At 41.1% G+C, this 23,762-nt stretch overlaps 1 protein-coding gene across 2 annotated transcripts; it reads right to left on the reverse strand.

Annotated features, from left to right (window-relative positions):
• Positions 1-1,973: 1,973 nt before the first annotated feature.
• anxa11a (annexin A11a) lies at positions 1,974-22,671 on the reverse strand. Of its 2 annotated transcripts, none has more exons than XM_080781498.1 (15): positions 22,560-22,671; positions 19,053-19,327; positions 17,893-17,987; positions 16,224-16,451; positions 15,183-15,270; positions 11,226-11,320; positions 10,130-10,243; positions 9,324-9,414; positions 7,990-8,069; positions 7,819-7,875; positions 7,612-7,705; positions 7,327-7,422; positions 4,393-4,451; positions 3,843-3,965; positions 1,974-2,753 (listed from the first exon to the last, which is right to left on the reverse strand). In XM_080781498.1, exons 2-15 carry the CDS (start codon positions 19,315-19,317, stop codon positions 2,694-2,696), a joined length of 1,545 nt encoding a protein of 514 aa, XP_080637624.1. In that variant the 5' UTR covers positions 19,318-19,327; positions 22,560-22,671; the 3' UTR covers positions 1,974-2,693. The 2 variants fall into 2 exon arrangements, with proteins under 2 accessions (XP_080637624.1, XP_080637623.1); XM_080781497.1 differs by having other exon boundaries at positions 16,224-16,598.
• Between the last annotated feature and the right edge of the window lie 1,091 nt (positions 22,672-23,762).

Raw genomic sequence — 23,762 nt, forward strand, 5'->3', positions numbered from 1 at the left:
TTGTAATAGGCATAGATACAAGTGTTTATTCCTCCATAATACTTTAAACTGGCTGGCTAACGGCGAAAATTCGTGACCTCCATGTTATGCAGTCTCCATGTTTGTTTACAAACCAGAACAGGGTGAAAAGGGCGGGCGGGCGGGCGGGACAATTTGATTGGTTCGCGCTCATTGGAGCCGCTCTCAGCTGTAGTTTTGTATCTTTGCATCTGTAATGGAGTCTATCAGTCCCAAATCCTCAACTTTAATTTGTAGCTTCTGCTTTATATCTTTGTATCTTTGCATCTGGAGTCTGGAAGTCCCAGCTCAACTCCAATTTGTAGCTTTATATCTTTGTATGTTTTGTAGCTTCATTATGCTGGCTTCCATTGAATAAATGGTAGAGTATACTAGACTGTATAATTACATGTGACATTGTGATTGAACTATGCACTATTAGATCATTATAAAAGGTAAACTGGGACCTCACATGGCTTATTGCTTAATTTTATAAAACGGTTAAATTGCAACATGAAAATCACAGACACGTCCCAATTTAAACAAATACAGTAATTGATAACACAACAAGAACTCTACAGCTACCATTAAGAGAACCTTCCTCGAGTCCTGCCTGGCACTGTTTGAAAAAGTAGTGTTAGAATAACCCATGTTCTCATAGCGCTGCCTACAGTAGCCTACGTAGTACGTACAGTATCTCAAATAAACATACATGAAAATGTTTCAACAAATGAATTTGAACCAACAACCACTGTTAAAAGCAAATACATTAGTTACATTTTCACTACAAAATCAACCAAAATACAATCTTTCAAAAATACGTCGATTGATATCGTGTGCCCCACTGGGAATACAATTTGATAAAATGAGCCAGCCAATTGACACTGATACTGTATAGGATGGACACATTTTTGACCATGTAGACTGCAGGGCCTGTGTGGATGTCACACCAAGATTGGACATTCAGAAGACAACAAGGTGATTATAAAGAATGAAAAGGGCCCTGCTGCTTCTTCGCCTGGAAAGGAGCCAGCTTAGGTGGTTCGGGCATCTGGTTAGGATGCCTCTCGAGCGTCTCCCTAGGGAGGTCCTCGATGCACATCCCACTGAGAGGAGACCTCGGGGCAGACCAAGGCGCAGATGGAGCGATTACATCGACTCACTGGCCTTGAAACGCTCTGGAGCTCTCTGGTGGAGCCGTTGTCCCTGCGAGGCGCGACCAGACTACGGATAGGCGGTTGAAGATGGATGGATGGTAAACTAAGTAGCTGCCCAAACCAAGTTATAAACTGGTCCAGCCATCATAGAGGTGTAAGCCTATATTGGCTGTTGAGCTCAATTATCAACAACCTTTTCCCAGAATTGGACAATTAATCAGAGTGGAATATATTAAGAAAGAAGAGTATGAATTAGTAAACAATGTAGCCTACATGAAATATATTGGAAGCAGTCAACAAACACTAACCAGTGCATGTCACCACTGCTAAGCAGCATTCATGCTTTACTGCCATCTAGTGGCAATATGAATCTACCGCATTAACCTTAATTTTCAAAGTGGTGGTCCTATGATATCCTACAAGACATTTAAAATGCATTTGTGTTCAGCTTACTCAGCTCTATCCAATAAATGATATCTACCGAGGGAAGTTGCCATCCGTGTTCATTACAGGGTTGGCTCAGGGGCTACAGTACAGAGGTTGTCTGGAATGTCTGAAAATCATACGGCTCCCAGTTCAATCGTCCTCAGTGAACCCTGCTCTCAACGCATGTCTTGCATGGCTACTTGCTACCACTGCTGTCCGGCATGTATGAGAATGGGTGGCGTTATGCACATGTAAAAGCACTTTGGATAAAATAAAAGGTCCTTAATAAATGTGGACAAAAATATGTCCATGGGTCTGAAACTCTGAACAGGGCGAGCCCAGTAATACGATGCAATATCTTCCTTGAAATGCGACATTGATGAAACGGGGACATTTCCAAAGTGAATAATTGGCTGTTTATTGTTTGAGATATTCATCAAAGCATCTGGAACTCCAAATAGGATGCTCTGAGGTTTGAACATGGGATTACGCTCACAGACACAAACATAGGACTACGGAACAGAAGTGGTCTGTGAATAAAATCCAGGTACCGCAATTATAATAAAAAATAAATGCTAACGAACGTAAGCATAAAATACAAAAGGCCTTAAATGACGACGAACATGAGACGGAGCACTTTGGTACTTAGCTGCTAAGTATTGTGTCTAACAAAATTCAGCTTTGCTGATATTATACAATACAATTAGTTTTGATACTGATATTAAACAGTTTGATAATAAATCTTTCTCTGTAATATTAAAGATATATAATATTGGCAAGAAAAAAAGATATGCTCCTAATAACAAAACATTTAAATGTAAACATTTAAATTCTAATCAAATATCTTTACAACTCTAAACGTATTTGGCCATTTCCATTAAACCTGAAATATCCAGCGCAAATATACAAGTGAAAAGAAAAAATATAAAACCTTCTGGCATATAATGTAGAAAAAAAAGACGGTTCTGATATATACGACATTCGTTTTTGCAAGATAGCATTGCATAGAGAACAGTGATTGGCTGCATGGCATGCATTATTGCAGATTATCGTGCAAGCGATATACTGTACGTCCAGCCAGTAAACATAGTCTTATTTTATAAGACCTCCTTCTCAGTCACTCCCTCCACAGAGCTTCAGTAGCAGTTTCTTATAGTCTCCTGATGTGTCTCCCTGCCGGAAAAGACACACACACACGATAAATTAGCAAACAGATCCTTTGAATACATTTATTTAACATAGCTTCAGTTGTAATCTGGGCTGTCTACAGCAAATCATTCAGGTTGCCTTAAAGCTACAATATGTGACTTTTTTTGGTGGAAAAAAAAAAGATGAATATAATTACAATAACACTAACAAATGTGATGGTATTTGGTCTCCCTGCACTTCTGAGAAATGCTATGGGTCTGGTAGGACTGTGTAGCTGTGTATTATTCCACAATCTCTGAATGTAATATAGTCTACTCTACGCCTCCCGGAATCTGAGTAAGTAAGTTAATGTCCATTCAAGAAAATATTTTAAAATATCTTAAAAAAATATATATATACATTTCTGTTAAGCAGCAACCTATATCGCAATTTTCAAATTATGCTTCCGTCATACACTCTGGAGCACGGAAGCTCTGATCATGAGTAAAATATAAAGCGGAAGTGAAGGCTCCTCCCAACTTCCCTTCCCCAAAAAGGGTTAAACCCTATATACTGTACTGACCAAGCTGTACTCTACAAGCTGTGAACAATGTGTAGATCGTCTATTCCTCAGAATAAGGACGCTAGGGTTTGTGTGTTTAAATGCGTGACTATGGCTGTGATTAGATACGTACAGAGATCTATGTGTGCAGTCATGGTAGTATTGTGATACTTACAGAGATGTGTGTGTACAGTAGGCTACTAGGGCATTCACTTCTAGTCATTTTTACTTGTCGACTAGTTGCCTAGTTTACTAGTCGACTAGTTGTTTAACTACCCATTATGTAAAAAGTAGTAGTTCTTTTTGGAAATAAATATTTGTAAATTTTGTACACAACTGTGTACATTGGTGACTATAGCTATAATCTACCTGATCTTGAGGCCTACAAAATCGGGGGGGAAATAAAAAAAAATCTTATCAACTAGTAAACTAGTACCAACAAGGTCCACTAGTGGATTTACTAGTAGACTAGTCGCTTAATGCCCTAGTGTACAGTCATGGTAGTATTGTGATAATTACAGTGATGTATGTGTGTGTGTAAACTACAGACATGGTAGTATTGTGATACTTACAGAGATGTGTGTGTACAGTGACTTTCCATATTTCTTCACGTAGTCCTGGCGGATGTCCAACATGTCGACCTCAGAGCGGGTGACCATGATTCTGATCAGAGTTCTATCCTTGGTCCCGGCACCCTGACAAAACACACACACACACACACACACACGTTCGTATTACTGTACTTTTGAGGAAATCATTTTTATAAATGCCCTTTAACCCAAAAGCATGAGCTGTATTTAGTTGCGTTCAGGTATTGCACACCAAAAAATCTAATACCCAAAGTCGCATTGCATAAAACAAAAAGAAAGGAACAAACTTTATTAAGAAGAAAAATAAAAGAGAAGTGCTACATTAAAAGGGTGTGTGTGTGTCCGCACAATGTTAATTTCTCAAATTCTACTATACATGTAGGGATATATTTGGCCTTTGCAGTTGCTAGTAATACAAGAATACCGACATACAGTTGTATGTCACATACAGTTCATACAGTTAAATCCAGACATTATATGCGGTATATGACAGACTGTCTCTCTCTATGGAAGATGATCTGGTGTGTCTCACCTTCATGGCCTTGTAGAGCCTCTCAGCAAAGTAGACAGGTGTGTTTTTAATACACTTCACTGAAACACACAAAACAATCATTTGTTACCGAAGACATGCAATTACTCAATACAGTCCACGGTACTCTACTCTATAATATACTACCAGTGTATAGTAGGTATAAAGTGACAAAAGTAAAGTAATAAAAATGAAGATGATAAGACAGTAATGGACCGTCCACACCAAGCACTAGAACTATGAACTAAAAAGAAAAGTGTTGGCATGGCCAGACTAAAGTCACTGCGTAGATAAGACATTTAGTCTGGAATCTCTGGGTGTAACCGCCATTTCCAATTAAAATAAAATAGTCATAAACCTGCCCCACATTTGCATACTGGGCCCTGATTGGTGACGCTTGCGGCTGGCGGCAGGGAAATCCAATCATAACCGAGCGGGCCAGACCAAATATGCAGAGGCCCTTTTTATTGTTATTGTTTTGCACTGATGGCAGATTCGTCTGGTTTCCAGGCCAACTAGACATTTTTTGATATTATATTGTTTAGGTTCTTGGTTTGCCTATGATCCTAGACTACTGATGCACTACACTTTCTCTCTCCATTTGATGTATGCGTTTACCTTGCCTACTTAAAGTCACACTGAATAAAGAAGTATGCGTTTACCTTGCCTACTTAAAGTCACACTGAATAAAGAAGAGAGTCTGGTAAATGCCTACATTGTAAAGATATAGTTATAGTGGTCGGTGTGTACGACCCTTAATAATTTCACACAGCTACCTTTTACAAAGATTTAATAAAATAAAACAATGCACTGCACACTGTAAAGAAATTAAGGGGGTGTAAATGTACTGTATGGGCAAGAAGGAGCAGATGGAGTAAACTAAAAACTTAAAAGCACATTTTGGAAAAAGTTAATGAAACATGAGAAATGATGAAAAACAAAAACGAAAAGCTTCAGCACCACAACAAACATTCCACACTGCACGGTGCACTATTCACACAGAACCTTAAATATATTTATACTTGTGTGTAAGAACCTTAAATATATTTATACTTGTGTGTAAAATGAAGAGGCAAATTCATAAATAAAAGAAAAAAAATCAGGTTACTGTACCATAACCCTGAGCAATGACAGCAAAGTAGGGGAAAATACAACAGCAAATGATTACACAGTTGACCTTCAAGGTCACACCAGCAATACTTGCATAATCTAAAGTAAACCAATATTGTATTATGTAATTTGTCACATACAATAAGCATGCATTGCAATTATGCATTTCTATTCACTTCTAAACTGTAGACAACATAACTTATTCAACTGAAATGCGACAGCACATTTTCACCTTTGTTGCATGATGGCACTATCATTAACCATTAACAATCATTAACTAGGCTTAATGGATGTGCACAATCAATCAGAGGAATGTCCTTATTTCCCCTAAAGTTAAGGGTTAGGTTAGTTCCCTTAGTAGGGTAAATTATTTCAGTGTCAGAATTGACGACATTGTAATTGCTAGCAAAGTAGAGATAACATATCTGGGCTGTATCCTGGACATCAAGCTGACAGGTGAAGGCATGGCAACAAGGGCGATCAAAAAAGTAAATCAAAGGACAAGATTCTTGGGGAGAATCTCCTCCTTTGTTAACAAGAGGGCTCTCAGGACATTAGCTGGAGCTCTTATTCAGCCCATATTTGACTACGCCTGTACCTCCTGGTTCTCGAACATCTCAATGTCCCAAAAAATGAAACTTCAAACCTCCCAGAACAAACTAATCTGACTCCTTCTAGGCCTAGGGCCAATGACCCACCTTTATGCAACGCATTTTGATGGCTCCGGGTAGAAGACAGAGTCAAGCAGTTGAAAATGGGGCTGACATTCAATTGTAAATTCAGCCCTGCCCTCTGTGCCCTCAGTCCCCATTTACTTAACTGATTACCTCACAAAGGTGAGCAACTCTCACAGCCACAACACTAGACGGAGTATAAATAATGATCTGGTGCCACCCACATATAGAACAAATATGGGTAAATTCACTTTCCACAGCACTGCCAAATCACTGGCTTCCTTTAACACCAGTTTGAAAAATCACCTATCAATGTCAGCGGGTCAAAAGGAGAGAAGATGACTGCCCAAACTCCCTATACCAACCCTTCGAGTGATTTATTTGTATTTTGATTTTTTTTTTGTACTTCCACCTGTACAGTTATCATGTTTTTGAGATATCTCGATTATTGTCATCATTGTGTTGTGAATTAATGCATGGGACCCGAATGGAAACAAGACCGCAAGGTCTTTTTTCGGTGCTATCCTTTTGGATCAATGTGCTTTAACTGTACCATGTACTGTTTTGCATTTGTTATCTATCATCTAATAAAATAATCAATCAAAATAAACGAGTGCCGCACTACTCAAAGTAGCAAAGTAGGGGGAAATTCAACAGCAAATGATTACACAGTTGACCTTCAAGGTCACACCAGCAATACTTCCATAATCTAATCTTTAGATTATGCAAGTATTGCTGGTGTTTCTAAAGTAAACCACAGAGTGCTGCGCTACGAGCTTGTAGATCTGCTATTTTTGAAAAATCTTGAAAATTTTGCACAAATCTTTTACTATATATTCTTTCAGAGCGAACGTTTTTAACTCAAATCTTTGCTTCTGGGGGGGTCCCTGGAACATATTTTCAGATGGCGGTCAGCGGCCAATTACATATAATTGTTGGGATCCTTGACATGAAATAGTTTTGCTGAATAAATGTGTGCTACCGCTACGCAATAAATTGATGAATATAATTCTAACCTACTAGTAATTACAAGAGGATTATCGCAGGAACAGCACCGTTCATAGTGAACTAGCACCGTACAAAGGAGTGGAGCAAATAATGGTAAATGGTGCATTTAATATAGAGCTTCTATCCAAAGCTTTGCCAGACTTACCCACTGCCACCATGCCACTCTCAAGGTCTCCTGACATTTCTCTGTCAATGCTCTTCTCAAGATCCCTGCCACACATCTTTTGGTACTCTTGGAACACTACACACACACACACACACACACACACACACACACACACACATCAGAATTTCAGTTGATATTCTCAGTTCTTCGAGTATTATGTTTGTACGAAGAAATAACTTTGTGACATCTCTAGTAAAGAAATGACTCACGATTTATAATTGACTTTGAAAACAGTGTGCTGTGCTGGTGTACTACATGCCATACCTGCTCTAAGATGGGGTTTGCTCCTGGCACACAGAATGGCATTGAATTTAGACTCATCCGTGCCCACTTTGTTCTCTCCAGCAGCGTAGAGGGACTATAAGAAGAAATGTTGACACACACACGCAAAGTAAAACAGCTTTGTATTAATTAGCAACACAGTGGAAAAGATGACCGATATACAGATATAAATGTTGACATTTATTTTACCTGAGCATCTTGTTTGGCCATAGAAATGTCCACAGTTTCACGTTCATCACGGTTACCCTAAAAGTAATCACAAGACGATCACAAACGGAATTGCTAATGCACATACATGCTGTACAGTATATGGGCCGATGAGGGTTTTATATTAGGGAGTAATGTGCGTTGAATCTGTACCTGGGCCAGCGAGACCAGGAGCCTGCGGAAGTGACCCGAGGTATCCCCTTCGATGAACTCCTCCAGTGACTTCTTGTACTCTGTACAAAAACATAACTTATCATGAAAGAACTCCCAATTACAGTTGCCTCTTAACACATCGTATCGGCAGATTAGTAATGGCCGATCGTTACTTCCGGTTAATTTGGGCAGAATTGCGGACAGTTATGGGACAGCGCCAGAGTTAATTGGTGGCAGTCAAAGAGTTAACTCTTTGACTGCCACCAATTAACTCTGGCGCTGTTAACAAAGGAAGGCTAAGTAAGTGAAGTACTGTAGGTCGGACAAGTCGATAGACCGACACAAGGGTGTCGGTCTATAGAGTTTTTCAATGCACTAGAGACCTTTGTCCCGGCTGCTATTCAGCTGCTGAACAGCAGATAGCACTTTATTCTTGCCTCTTTGCACATATTGCCCTAATGCACTTTTGCTGACTTTTTCTGTCTCTAGTGTCCTGTTCTTAGATCTTAGTCTTGTTTTGAATGTTTGTTGTGTGCATTTCTTTTTTTACCATTATCTGGCTGCAAACTAATTTACCGCAAGGGACAATAAAACTAACCTTGAACCTTGACCCCTGGGTGATGGATTATTTCTGAGACATATTTTCTATCAATTACACACCCCATGAAGCCTTGAATTCATGGGGATTTTATATTTGTTGTCACATTCCTGAGACAATAATTTGACGAGTTATCAGTCAATATGAGACTCAGGAGACTCCGGTCATCAAATTATCGTTTTAGGAATGAGACAAAAGTCCATGAATTCAAAGCTTCATGGGGTGTGTACAGTACATTTTTGTAATTTTTTGAGTGAACTGCTCCTACTATGTTCTACATAGTTACATAAAGTCAACCAGTTGGGGGAAGAAAATTGCAAATTGAGGCTTTTATGAAATATCAGAGACCATTAGGGTTTTATGGAAGATGCTTTTGAACATGTATTCTATTGCTGGTCTGAGCTATTGTAATAGAGGGTCTGAGCGTGATATCATCATCATACCCGGAAGTTATGTGGGAACGCCTACTGAAAAAAAACAATGTACTTGCCTTGCAGCCACACAGAAAGAGCCTTATCTGATTACATTACACGATGTTAAGCAACGTTAAACTCACTTTAGCACTCACTCACTTTGCCACTCACTTTATGCATGCGCATACACTCTATACACTTGCAAACGTGACTGAAATCAGTTGTAGTGACTGAGAACGTTAATCCATGAATGCGATAGTGAATGGGGCCCCAACGTGTGCAGTCGTTGGTAAGATGGCAGTGAGAGAAGCAGGTTTTCTTACCTCTTTTGAAAACCACGTTAATCTCCTTGATCTCAGCGTTGTTGCGAGAGGACAGGATCTCTATCAAGCAGGCTTCATCAGTTCCCGCTCCCTGTTGAGGATCAAACACTTGTCAGTTTGTCATGTTTCTATAAAAACTAAAAAGGTTATGTTTCTGTAAAAACAAACTATTTTTAGTCTACTAAAGTAAAGGCAGTCATCCGAGCACTCAAAAGGTTAAACAAATGAGGAGAGGGTGGATAAGTTAAAATCTACCCTCTACTAATTTCTTTAACCTTTTGAGTTCTCGGACCGCTGCCTTTTTTGTATTCCAGTCCCACTGATCATTGAAGCACCAGCCTACTTTACATTATATTTGTTTGCATCTAGTTGATTTTCTTTTTGTCGCTAAAACAAGTAGTCTACTTGTTTGTTTTGTTCCCTGACAGAATCAGAAGTAGTACTGCAAATACATTTAATATGGCTTTGCAGGAGGCGAGCTAATCTCGCACACAATTAGCCCTTCGCCAAGTCCCTCCCCAACAAGTCCTTGTCCAATAGGCACGTTAGCAGCGAGGAGACCTTTGATATGGGGCTCTGGTAAAGCTAAAAACGTGCCCATATTTGAAGTTAATACATCATAGATATATGCAACAGGCTGGCAACATAGAATCACAGATTCACATAGGAGCCATGCCATGTTTACATGTGGATTCTGAGATCCACATGATTCGATTGTTGCATTTGCAGATTACGGATACACATCATGGTAATATGAACTGGAGACCATGACATTGTCAGACTTTCCTTTTTTTTGTAGCACAAACCTTGATGGCACTGTAGAGCTCATAGGCATCGAACTCGGCAGGGGTCTTCAGCATGGCCAAAACGAGCTTCTCAAAGTTTCCAGACAGTTCTGATTTCAGGTCCTTAATGAGATCCTGATAAGAGGAAAGAGACACATGGACATGGTTAGAACGATTCAATAGCCTGCTCTAATACTATAGACAAAAAACAAATAGATGCCTCACTGGCCGCTGCAGTTCATTGGAGCGACATGTCTCCAAAGAAGGCAGGAAGTCAAGCGGAGGTGCCATAGCGAAGGCACGCCGCGTTGCTGCCCAAAGTGACGTGACGTCACACATGCGACTCCTCCATGTCTCTCGCTGTCACTCAAGTGACTACTGGCCAATCACAGCGCGTCTTTTCCAGGACTTATGTTACGCACGCGGAAGCTTGACAAGCTTCCGCTCACGCTTCGCAAGGAATCTCAGGAAAATTGTGCCTTCAATTTTGACACGGCCCCCAGAGCCAACTACGTTTTTATGTCTAGGTCTAATACCGTTATGAAGAATCTGCTTGGGGGGAAATGCTCTGTGGCCCAGCTATAATGAGCTGTGAGGACATGCGACCCCCTGTCCCATTTCACTGGCAGCATCAGCACCTGTTGTCTGGATGTCATGATCACACTCTTAGTAATGAATTCCAAGTCACGCATTTATGTTTCATTTGCAACTGGTTGTCTGCCGAGAGTCCCAAATAAAGTATCATGTTAGTTGTATATATATATATAATCTTCTATATGAGAATAGGGCCATTTGGAGGGCCAATAATGATCAATACCTATGTAATATATTATACACACATTTATTAGCCTGGATCCAGCCCAAAGACCCCGCCCAAGAAAGCTACAGTCTGATAATCAGGCTACACATTTATAGCATAGCTAAAGAGAATGCATGACGCTACCAGAGGGCCGTGTAGTATTTTCAGATAACCAGACAACTCTGATATTACGGCCTCATCACATAACATTAGACACAAGCTCTACTATTGTTTTTCTCTTATGGTAAAAGGACTTTATAACCCCGTTTCGAAAAGCAATTCATAACTAAAGAAGTTCAACATCATCATGAAAGGTACCTTTCCATAGGCAGTTTTGAAGGACTTGCACATAGGCACACGTTGCCTGTTGGAGCGACTTCCCAGCAACTCGATAATGGCATTTTCATCAGTTCCTGCACGGACAAGCCCACAACGTCAAACAACAACAACAACAGTACAGCCAATTACATTTCTAGTAGTTCACATAGACTATACATTGTTGTTCATTCACTGGCATGAAGTGTTAAAAAAGCACCTTACCCTAAAAAAATTGTAACAAAAGGTTTCTCAACTGATTTATGTAGTATTAGGTGTCCTTAATAACATACTAAAAGTTTACCAAAGTTTGACCACCCGAAAGGTGTTATCTTCAAGATGGCGTCCAAGATGGCCTAAAAACCATTAAAATAGCCCAACTCCTTCATTATTCATCCTAGACAAGTACTTTTTGTGTCTAACCCTATGTTTTTGGGGTCTAGGAGTCCATTGAACAAATTGCAGAGATACAATTAGATAATTGTGAAATCCAATATTGTGTTTGTGACTGTTAAAACCCTCTGAAATAGTCACCAATTTCAAGTTAACTAAACTAAATATTTAATAAATATCTAAATATTTATATATATTTTTGGAATATAATATTTTTTTATTGTACTGTAGGCTATGATCCTGTGCTTTTTTCTGCAAACTGTTTATAAAGTAATCAATCTATGGAGGTATATGTATATGCACCTAAAGGCTGGGCTCTCAGCCGTGGCGCGATTAATTTAGAGCCAAATAAAAAGCAATTGAGTTTCTTATAAGTTGTAAAAAATAAGTGCAGACAAATTGATTTTTATTTAATTCTCGGCTCTATAGTTAACGTGATTCAGACAGAAAGACGTCGAGTCATAATAAAAAGCTCTGTAGAAGTTAGTAGTTTTTATTTTCTAACGTTATTCGTGTAGGCGTATTGATTTTGAGATGTTTCCTCAATGTGGACGTGGTGCAACTGGTGCAAGTTGCAACAACCTTTGCAGGAAACTATGGCATCACATTTATTGCACTTTGCGAGTGTGGTTAACAGAGAGGGAAATGACTCTTGAGGCTGAGCACGCAAAGTGCAATAAATGCAATGACATAGTTTCCTGCAAAGGATGTTGCAACTTGCACCAGTTGCACGTCCACATTGAGGAAACATCTCATAATCTATACGCCTACATGAGTCACAAGATTAATCTACTCACTCATGTAGGTGGGGTGACGTCACCCCAGTAATGTGGCTCTGCATGCATGCATTCATGCACAGACACAGACACAGACACATGCACAGACACAACGGAGCTAAATGACCACTGATGAGAACCGTTTGGGGAACAGTTAATAAAAAAACTATGGAACCGGCTCCGGATACCCATGTTGGAACTGGGTCTGAAATGGACCCGGTTCTGAATCCCAAACCCTTAGTCCGGACTAGAGTTTAGTGGGCCTAGAGTTCCCCTCAGGTGGGTACAGGGGAGTATGGGGAGTGGGGGTCACTGGATTTCTCCCTGGGGACTTGGAGCACAGAAGAGCAAAGTTAAGAAGACCCTCAGAAGAGCCCAGGACGAGTGCTCATTGGGCAGTTAAAGAGATTGGGGCTTGTCTGTCCCTGTGGTGGTAGTTCTAGACCTCCATGTTGTGCATTGTAATAGCCACGTTCCAATATTATACATTCTTCATGTCCTCCACTCCCGCCTTAGCCTTGGCGTCGAGCGAGGAGGGAGGAATAGACCTGCATAATTTTGAAGTGGCGGCAATTATGACGTGTGACACAGTTGGATTGTTGGACCATTCTGGAGCTCCGAGGATTGTCATGTAGAGGAGGAGAATTGATACGCCACACATTTCAACAAAGACAGTTCTGCAAACGATACATGAAAGATCTTTGCCAGATCTCACTCCAAGTGGCGTCTGCACTCTCCTCGTTCTCAACTCCTCAAATGCAAACAATTTCTAAGTCACGGCATGCTGGGGAACGGAGTGTGGAGGAGGTAGAAACTAAGGAATTGGGGTTTAGCTTAGGCTGAGAGGAGTGTTCCTATATATGTCGCCTGTCTCACTAGTCCCACTGGTCCCATGTGGACCATGCTGGCTCTTACTCCCGAGATAGGACCTCTTGAGTTAGCATAGGTAGTGAGGACAGTCTCCACTGATGGTGGCTAAAAGACCTCCACATGTTGCAAAACTGTAAGGCAGTCGTGTCCTTAAATGTATGTATGCTGGTCCCAAATGGACCTCCTGCTGGCTCCTAGGTCTGAGCTTAGGCGCTTAGAGTGGGCATAGGTATACAGAAGGGTCAGACCCACATAGTGGTGGTTATAAGACCTCCACGTGGTGCATGCTTGTTTGTCAGGCAGACAGGGGTGTCCCTATGTCGGACTGGCTCACAGGAGAGTCGGTGTCTGACCATTAATATTACTGGGGCCCCCAGTGACTGATCATTATGGCGCAGAATATCCTCTCCCCTCTCCTCTAGAACAGCTACTGTAGTATGAAAATGCAAAAAGTGCAAAAAACACGAAATGTATTTATATTGGTCACATGGCATCCTACGTTGTCATGTGCCCTAAACAAACATTAAAGTCCATAGTCTTGGCTGCCACATGACTTAAAAAGCCATGCATTGGAAGGCAGCGATGCTTGTTTGTTGGATAGCAGCAGGGCTACAGCGTGGAGGGAGGTTAGATTGGGATTCTATGGGGAGACCGAGACTGGAGCCCAGGGCTCAAGGTTATTGCCAGCAGTACCAAACGCAAAGTAAATGTGAAATTAATTTTACACACTACAGTCTCGGGAATAAGAAGATGTCTGTGACAAGCATAACTGAACCCTATCCATGCCACACTCCACCACCTGCCTATATACCAAGATACACAGTGTGATAGCTCTGTACTGACACACACTCTCTAGTCTCTAGGCCCATTTATCCCCACTGAGGAGTCCATCTTCCCCATAGACCAGACAAGTGGCCATTTGGTCCTACCGAGTGTGTTTGGTGCAAAGACACTCAGCATTGTGAGCTTTTATAGATCGCCTATTTTCACAATGTTTGTCCCGGCCCACAGTTTGGGAACCACTACCCTATAGGGGACTTATTTTTATTATTATTATTGCCAGACACCTTTACAAACAAAATAGTGCAGACATTTCTCTGTACATTTCTTCCATGATTTGTGTAATATTCCAAGTCTAATGAGTCTATCACTTGGCAGCCATGCTTTTACAAATGTCACATCATATGACAGTACCGCCCAGTAATAATGAATGTATTCCTTATTGTTATGGTATCAAAATAAATCTCCTGAAAGCTTCAACAGAATGTGAAGTAAGGCATTATAGAAAAGGGAAATGTCCTATTACACTGTTATAACCTTATAACCAATTGCTTTAATATATCATTGTACTTGTAATTGCTTGACTCAAATTTATATATGCTAATTGATTCCTAGATAACCAAAACATAGGGTTAGACACCAAAATTACTTTTCTAGGATGAATAATGGAGGAGTAATGGTATTTTTTTTTAAAACACCTTTCGGGTGGTCAAACTTTGGTATGTTATTTAGGACACCTAATACTACAAACATCAGTTGAGAAACCTTTTGTTACAATTTCTTTAGGGTCAAACCATATTTTTACCCGCCTATTTGAAAGCACACGCATATTATGTGCATTAAATTACCTCATACATGGCAAAATAGCTCATGTACATTTCAGGAGCGATCCAATAAGGGCTGCCCAAGCTTCTAAATTATCTGAAATCCCTTAAGGGCATTGCAAACGGGGAGCGAAAAAACGCGCCTATAGTTCATTTTCAATGAGACCTGCGTTTTTGCTCAGAGAAGTCGTGGCTTTACTTGTACCCTCCTGTGTTTGTTGCAAAATTCTGTGCATGGGAACTATGCACAGAAACAAATTGCACACAACTTTGTACTTTGATGAACTGTGTAAAGTTGATTCTGGTAAGGAACTCACCGAAGCCCTTCATGGCCTTCCTCAGAACCTCCACATCCCTCAGGGGGTCGGCTCCAGGAAAGTCCTTAATTGTACCCCGGTATCCTCTCTGAAAGAACAACTAGGGCTGTCACCATCACAAATGCATTACGTTGATGATTACTTAACACATAATCACGATTAACAATTGAATTGTGTTTTTGGCATCGAACATAATGAATACAAATAAAATTTCTGCTTGGAATTTTAGACTTCATAATCAAACTGCACAGGGCAGATATGACAAATAACGTAAATGTGCAAAGACACGTTAATTTTATACTTTCACAAATATTTAAGAATAGCGGAAATAGCTCATCTGCTAATTTGTGATGTGTTGTAAGCTTGTAGATCGGCCACTTCTGCTCATTTTGGAAAATGTATGAAAATGTATGTACTGTAGGAAGCAGAGCTGGAGGTAGCAGAGACTAAAATGTTGAGGTTCTCTCTGGGAGTAACAAGGATGGATAGGATCAGGAACGAGTACATCAGAGGGACAGCACATGTCAGATGTTTTGGAGATAAAGCCAGAGAGGCCAGACTGAGATGGTTTTGACACGTACAGAGGAGGGACAGTACTGAGTATATCGGTAGAAGGATGTTGAGGTTGGAAGTGCCAGGCAGAAGGCTTAAGAACAAGACCAAAGAGAAGATGTATGGATGTAGAAAGAAAGAGGACATGACGTTAGTTGGTGTGAGAGAAGAGGAGGCAGAGGACAGGGTGAGATGGAGGCAGGTGATTCGCTGTGGCGACCCCTGAAGGGAAAAGCCGAAAGGAAACATGGAAACGATGTTGACAGTTATGCAAAATAATTGCCATTTCCTCAAATAGTTAATAATTGGGCGATTGTGTATTATTTGTGACAGGCCTAAGAACAAGAGTGACTTCCCCATTGCAAATCAGTCAGTATATGAACAACTACAAAATATTATTTTTGCATCAAACCGCAGACTGACATTTCAAAACTTTGGCCAGTAGTTCTACTGCATACAAGACCTTATGCCCTTTTGAACGTGTCTTACATTAATGGCAGGCGCTACCGGCATGGCTCCACCATAGGTTCCACCATAGGCTGGCATGGACGACGGGTTTGGTGAGGGGGCCTTCGGGTACCCTGCCCCTGGCGACGGGGCTCCTCCATAACCGGCCATGGGAGGGTTGGGCGATGGCGCGCGAGGGTATCCACCCGGGGCCTGGCCTGGCTGTCCAGGGTAGCCCATTCCTGGCCCTTGGGGCATGGTCCCTCCTGGCTGAGGGTACATGCCATATTGCTGTTGGTTAGCGGGGGGATTACCAAACCCCATAGGCTGGGGGGCTTGTGGGTACCCCCCAGGGGCTTGGGGGAACATGGACGGGTTTGGAGTAAATCCCCCCATGGCAGCAGAGATCTGTTGGCCCTGTGATTGGGAAAAGATTAGCATGCCATAAAAGATGCACAGAACCCTGATTTTCCCTGAATTATATGCAAGCAGAGGTCACACTTTATTTTATGGATGGTAAGATATCCCACTACCCATGTAAATATTTGACTAATGTCGTACTCGTAATACTTTTATCCCACATCTTGATTTTGTACCTGCTATACAAGCCAACATCCAAAACAAAGGGTGACCATGCCAAATGATAAAATGTGCCATCAGCTTCTGAATTATCAGATATTTGTTAGACATTTGAATGCGACATAAATTACACAGATACAGAATTGAAACAAAGGTAAAGGGAGAAAGGTTGCGGCAGATTGTCAGGTTTTAAAAGTACAGCTGCAACTAACGATTATTTTCATAATCGATTAATCGCCACGATTATTTAAAAGATTTTTTTTTTTTAAAGACATTAAAGATGAATAATTGATTCAAAAATACATTTTGCTCAGCTGCATATTAGGCTGCTATTCAAATAAAAGACAAATAAATTAGAAATAACCACCCATGTTACCTTTACTCTTGTTCGGAATGCATACATTTGATTAAAGAATACCTACACATCTGTCAGTCTACTCTAAAAGGTAACAATAAATATTCAAGCCATATTTTTGGTTCTTGATCCTATAATCCTGCACACAGGTACAACACTGCAGGTAATCCTTTTCTTCAAGATGTTGAGGGTAAAATGGCCTCAGACTTTAGATCATCTTGCATAACAATAACATGTGATTCTGCATAGGGCGCCACCATTGTTATGAGTCATATTTTGCTTTGCAGTTGCTACTGTGCATGTGCAACTATCAGCAGATTGTAAGGAAAGAGAGATGGCTCACTCCTCTGTATCAGTTACATTTACACTGTTACACCAGTTACACTGGAAAAACTATGGTTGAGTAGAAAAACGCCCACAACTGCAAAAAACGACTTTAATATTAAATGTAATATTTAATTAGGATTAATCGATTAATCGTTGCTGCAGCCTTCTTTAAAAGCACTGGCTCGAGTGGATAATGCGGTACATGATTATATTACTCATGCGAGAGAAGTGGAAAGGAAAACTGATGAAGAAAGCTACAGTACAACACAGAGGGTTATAAGATGGGACTTTGAAAAACCCTTACCGTATCACATAAATTGGATGTTTTGGATGTATAATTCATGCTAACTGGAACATTCAACGCAATCATGTGATTATGTTGAAATGCAGACATTTGAGGGTATTTTCTGTGGTGAGTGAGGGTGAAGGTGTTTTCCATGCAACGCTTACCATGGCAGGGAGACTGGCCGCACTGAATCCTGGGTTGGGCAAGTTGTTGAGACTTATGGAGGGATAGCCGCCCGCCGGCCCGCCACCCCAGCTGCCTGCAGCAGATAACAGACATACCGAAATCAGATTAGACGTTGAAACAACGTTAAGGGACTAGTCACTAGTGGACAAGAGATGCAGTATAATTTAAAGTCATTTTACAATCTGTTGCATGCTGATCTACAATCTCACAACGTGTTGCACTGAAACGCGTTGTGAGGTTGTAGATCGGCTATTTTCAGGTGTAAAAACAGTAATTACGACTAAAATCTTATGATATTTAGTCGACTGAAACTAGACTAACACTAAAACATTCCGGGTGACTAAAATGTGACTAAAACTAAATGAAAACTATTCAAGAGACTATGACTAAAACTAAAATAAAAATGTGCTGCCAAAAACAACTGCTGCCAGAAAGGAGTGGAATCTTTTCCATATTGGATTGAGACAGGAATGAGCCTTAATTGCTCATGCTCACTGTCCAGTGTCTCAGTCCTCTACCAGCTAGCAGGTTGAATAAGAGGCTCCAAACAGCAGACACACTGAATGAGCAGTCAGTGTGTGAGAGCTGCTTCTCTTAGCAACAGCAGAAAACACAAGCATTCTCTCACTTAAAATCTAAACCCTGTGATGCCCGTTACGTACACAGAGAGTACATGACTGTCACTCACTGTCCATCTGACCTCTGTAACACACCCATGCACCACCTTTTATTTTTCTACGTAGGCACAGGTGCACTGAACAGTATGGCTGACACGATTACAAATTTAACTTGACGATAGTCACAAAAATAATTATGATTAACGATTCAATTGTATGTTTGTTTTTTTGCATTGTACACTGGAACGTTACAATTCATATTTCTGTTGGCCTTTTAGGCTTCGTAATCACAGGCAGATATGACAAATAACTTAAATAAACAAATCGCTGCATTATTTAATATTGTTTTCTTCGGAAATAGTTGATCTACAAGCTTACAACACATCATGAAATTACGCAGTGTAAGCTTGTAGATCTGATTATTTTTCTTTCTTTTTGCAAATGTATGGACATCTCAAGATGGAAACGATTGACGATTATGCAAAAATAGGAGGCAGGAGGCCTAGTGAACACAGCTTTACCTGCTTGTGGCACGGGTGGGTATACTCCGGCCTGAGGCGGGTAGCCCCCTGCTTGTGGGGGGTAGCCCCCTGCTTGTGGGGGGTAGCCCCCTGCCTGCGGTGGGTAGCCTCCAGCCTGGGGAGGGTATGCTCCGGGCTGGGGTGGATAGCCTCCTTGTTGCGGAGGGTATCCTCCTTGCTGCGGAGGGTATCCTCCTTGCTGGGGAGGGTATCCTCCTTGCTGGGGAGGGTATCCTCCTTGCTGAGGGTATCCAGGGTAACTCATGGCTTTAAACCTGGAAAAGTATTGCCAAAAAGACAGCCATTATAATTACCCATTATTATGACTGGCATCGGATTTATTTTACCACTACTCAGGCCTGAGGGCAGTGTAATACTTGAGCAGCATACTTGATCCAGCATAAAATAAGCAGCCTCAGGGTGAGGAAGTAAACCTGTATGTACGTACAGTATGTATGTATATATATACACTGTATGTATGACTGTACTACCATTGGTATTTTATTCTTTTTTTTGTTGTCGTTGTTGGTGCAACAAACAGATTCACAGAGAAAACAGTCGTTTGTTCAGCTTAGAGCTTACTGATGATATGTGGGCGATGGCACCTAACGCAAGTTGAACATGTTGCCATAGCAATGAGAGAGTTGAAAACAGTACACACACCAAGTCACACACAAACGCCTCCTCCCAGTTCCTTGCTTAGGATTCTCATTCCCCCACGGGAATCTAGCTGAGGAAGTACTCTCCAAAATCCAGAGAAGACCCAAACATATCAAATAAAACAAGACATGCCCACCAGATCGGATGGGTAGTGGGTAGGAGGGTACTGGATCCAAAAAATTGCCAGTGACATAGAAATAGAAACCAACATACTGTATGCACTCAGAAGAGTTTTTAATTTGACTCTGAGCCAAGCAGCCTTCTATCTGAGGTAGAGTCTGCTTGGCTCGAAACATTACCACTTTTGCCAATTAAAATTGTTTGAACGGACTCTAGTTGGCGTGCAGAACTTTCCGTTTCCATGTCAATAATAAAGAAAGCAAAAGAGGATGTGGTCCATTCAGCCGTTGTGCTTAACCTTCCTGAAACGTCCCTCTGACAACATGCAGTTCAGATCAAGTACAGAGACATTCAGGTGCTATTGTGAAACTAGGGCCTAGTTTCACAATAGCACCTGACAAACCATAGTGATGAAATGGTTGGTGTCACAGCCTAGTTACTAGGCTGTGACACCAACCATTTCATCACTATGGTTTGTCTATTTTAGGAACATAATGAATTGAACTGTATTGTAGTGTCACGTGTACAGCATGACATACTATAGGCAGTGTATTGTTATTTTTCCACTTGACCAGCAATTCTCGACCCGTGGGGCTGTGAGGATATTGCAAGTGAGACCCCAAACAATTGGCAAAACACCACGATTTAATTGATAACATAACAAAAAAAAAAGAAATGAAAAATGCCACAAGTTTTCATTGTGATATCGATACTCGTTAGTAGGAATTTAAGTAGGGTTTAGTTCCATTGATTGATTTGATCGTTAGGAAGAATCTCTGAAACTGGACAAACTGATCTCTATAGTCATTTAAGGCACTATTTGTTGATGCAACACATAATTAATGACTGTACCCGTTTTCTGTAAACCCCAGTGTATTAGCAAGCATCATAATGTCCACTATATTTCACTTTATGCAAAATGGTGTTATTTGTACTTTGTGACCATGTTGCACTCAGGGTGTCCTTGAAAAAGAGAGCATTCATTCTCTCAATGTTCTTCCCCAAATAAGTACCACCCCACCCCCATCTAATACAGCAGCAAAAATGTCAACTGGTCGGATCGGATGGGTGGTCCACAAGAGCTTTTGAGAGTTTCAAGTGCTCCCCTGATCCAGAACCAAAGATCAGGTCTAACCTGATCTTTGATAATATCCACCCATGCATCACAATGATCACATGCCTGGGTTTTACCTACAGCAACTGTAGTGGCATGGTCTTGCATGAAAGGCTAAACTCATGCTTTCATAAGACAACATTTTTTTAAACGGGTGACAGCAGGCAGCACAGGATGCTGAGGAAACTCTGCGTATTGCAACAGGCCCACTTGTTCCATGGCCAGCCCGACAGCGGTTTTACATGGAACACACTCCTCCCGTTTTTCTGCTTTGCATTTTATGGACAATGGAAAAAATTACCAACGCCTCCGAATTTGAATTGGTCAACACTGTGACTGTGCTAGAAAAAGAAGTTCCGTAATCTAAAACAAAAGTTCACTTTCAGATGACACAGAGGCCATTCAAAGAGAGAATGTCTGACAAACTGTGACAATAATTATAGCAAGCAACAGATGACGTTTGTAATCTAGCCCAAGCACAGCTAAGACCAACGGTGACCAACCCCACAGGAGTTTATATCAAATAAACAGATAACTGTACATTTGACAAGAATAAAAACGTCTTAACAGACTAAAAAGGGTGACAGTTTCAGACAGGCTGGAGAAGAGTGAAGCACCCCACCCCCAAATATGTGACCCCACTGAGCCCAAGTCTTTGACCCCAGAAATAAAATGCGACAGTTAAGGCTATAATTAGGCTTGCTTCACATTTGTTAGGTTACTTCAAAAATACAAACCAATGGTAGTGTGTGGCAACTGTAACGTTAGGTTTATAGTAGCTCTGATCCATAGATCTAATGCGCATTAGAGCTATGGATCAGAGCTAGGTTTATAGGCCAGTTGGGAAATCTTATCTGGCCTCCCACAACCTGAACACTACGGGGGCTGGCTGGGGCTTTAAATTAACAGCCACAGCAGAAATTTACAATGATCATTTAGAGTGGCACAATAAAGCATACCGTAGTTTCATTCTGAGAGAGCAGCAGGCCAGTAAACACGCAAGTGTCATTTCAATTCATCCATCCGTCCTGGTTCTAAGGTAGCCCATTAGACGTCTGTGATTTTACATACATTTCATGTATTCCAGTATATGAAATGTATGCAAGATAGATCACAGACATTCTTGGGCTCGTTCTAAGGAGGAGGCCTATGTGCGCACCCTTAAAAGTGCCAACTTCCTTATAATCCCCCCACAGACAGACGGGCCCGGGCCGTGTCTAACATTACTGTAATCTCCACAACAGCCAGTAAGTAAATAAAGCAAGTTAAAAATAGACCTTTGTGGCTATAGCTCCACCGAATCAAATGTCCACTTTTGGATTTAGAACAACCAAAACAACGATAGCTGCACCGTTCGCGATGATAAACCGACCGATCCGTTAGGTATAATATATAAATGCAAACAAGCGAGCAGCGAATAACGAGGAAAGGGAAGACAAGAGGGAGGTTTTCTTGTAAACGTTTATTAGCAGTAGTAGTAAGCAGGAGCAGCCGTGGTGGAAGTTAGCAGCAAACGTACGGGGGCTTGCTGCTACAGCTGTACAGCACACAAGACGGAACATCATCTTTCTGACACTAAATTCTAATAAAAAACCAATGTTTTCGTCACTTACTTTTCGTCTGTCTTCAATCCACACCCAGAGGAACTCTCAGAAGAGAGAAGAGTCAACGTCAATCCGTGATGTGTGTTCAAAGTGGAGGTGGGCGGGGGGACACGGCCGTGACATTTATGCGTCGTCGCGAGGCGGTGTCTCGCGCAGAAAGAAATAGCCGATCTACAAGCTCACAGTGCGTCGCTTCCGCGACGCACTGTGAGCTTGTAGATCGGCTATTTATTTTTCTTGGTGTCCGCCCAAGCGTCCATCGTCATGCCCTGCTGAAGCAAATAGCAGCCAGTAGTATTTACCTTGTGTGGTGAATGGTGGTGACGCATCAAACTTAAGTTGTATAGTGTCACAATGGCATGGGTCATGTATGGAAAATGTGACAAGACAACTCCCATGACAAACAGGTAGGCTACAGCTCTATGGACAGTACGCATGTTGCATTGCATAAGAGAAATCCTGAGTCAATTGATTCCACTAATATTATTAAAAAAATAAAAACACTATTATATATACACATAATGTAAAGTTAATACATTACAAGAAGTGTATATTTGTACGTCTACGTCTCCAAATGTTATGATGAATTGAACAAGGTGGACCCTATTGTAAACAAGTGTAATGCTATGGTGATCGGTGGTGATGGGTCCACAGTTAACAGTGAGTTGTGCTTGAAATGTAGGCTCAATGCTCCAATCTGTTATTCATAAATACTTCAGTCAATCAATAGTCAATACAACGAAATGAACGAATAATGGGCACTAGAGCTCCAATCAGGTCAGGTATATTAATCACTGTAAAATTCCAGCCGCACTATTTATCATCATGTGACAGGGTATAAGTAACAGACAGTAGAAAGATGACAATGACATGATTAAATATGGAAAATGTGATAAGAAAACCCCCATGACGCATACTTATGTGTATACTTTCCACAGATGACAATCACCCAAGGAGAGTTTGAAAACCTTCCATATCTGCTGGGCGAAGTACAATAATGTGCAAACAGAGCAGCAAGATTCGTGAGCTGTTGTGATGGAAGGATATCAACTGGAATTGATTGATTGATTGAAGTAGCCTATTCATTAATAGTTTGCAGAATGGGTATACATTTTACATGAAAAGTACAACTCAATACACAACTTCAGTGGTTGGGTTCCGGAGACCCCCAGGGGTCCTTGAGGGAGTTCCAGGGGGTCCCCAGCTAAATGA

This window comes from Protomyctophum bolini (assembly GCF_963924005.1).
Source record: "Protomyctophum bolini genome assembly, chromosome: 14".
Classification (NCBI taxonomy): domain Eukaryota; kingdom Metazoa; phylum Chordata; class Actinopteri; order Myctophiformes; family Myctophidae; genus Protomyctophum; species Protomyctophum bolini.

Excerpts from the sequence above, each read along its gene's own strand:
- anxa11a (XM_080781497.1), bottom strand. The coding sequence starts at position 19,317 with ATGAGTTACCCTGGATACCCTCAGCAAGGAGGATACCCTCCCCAGCAA. Across the intron at positions 7,876-7,989 it reads TCCTGGTCTCGCTGGCCCAG|GGTAACCGTGATGAACGTGA; the intron begins GTACAGATTCAA and ends GATTACTTTTAG. Across the intron at positions 3,966-4,392 it reads GGCTCTACAAGGCCATGAAG|GGTGCCGGGACCAAGGATAG; the intron begins GTGAGACACACC and ends GTGTTTTGTCAG.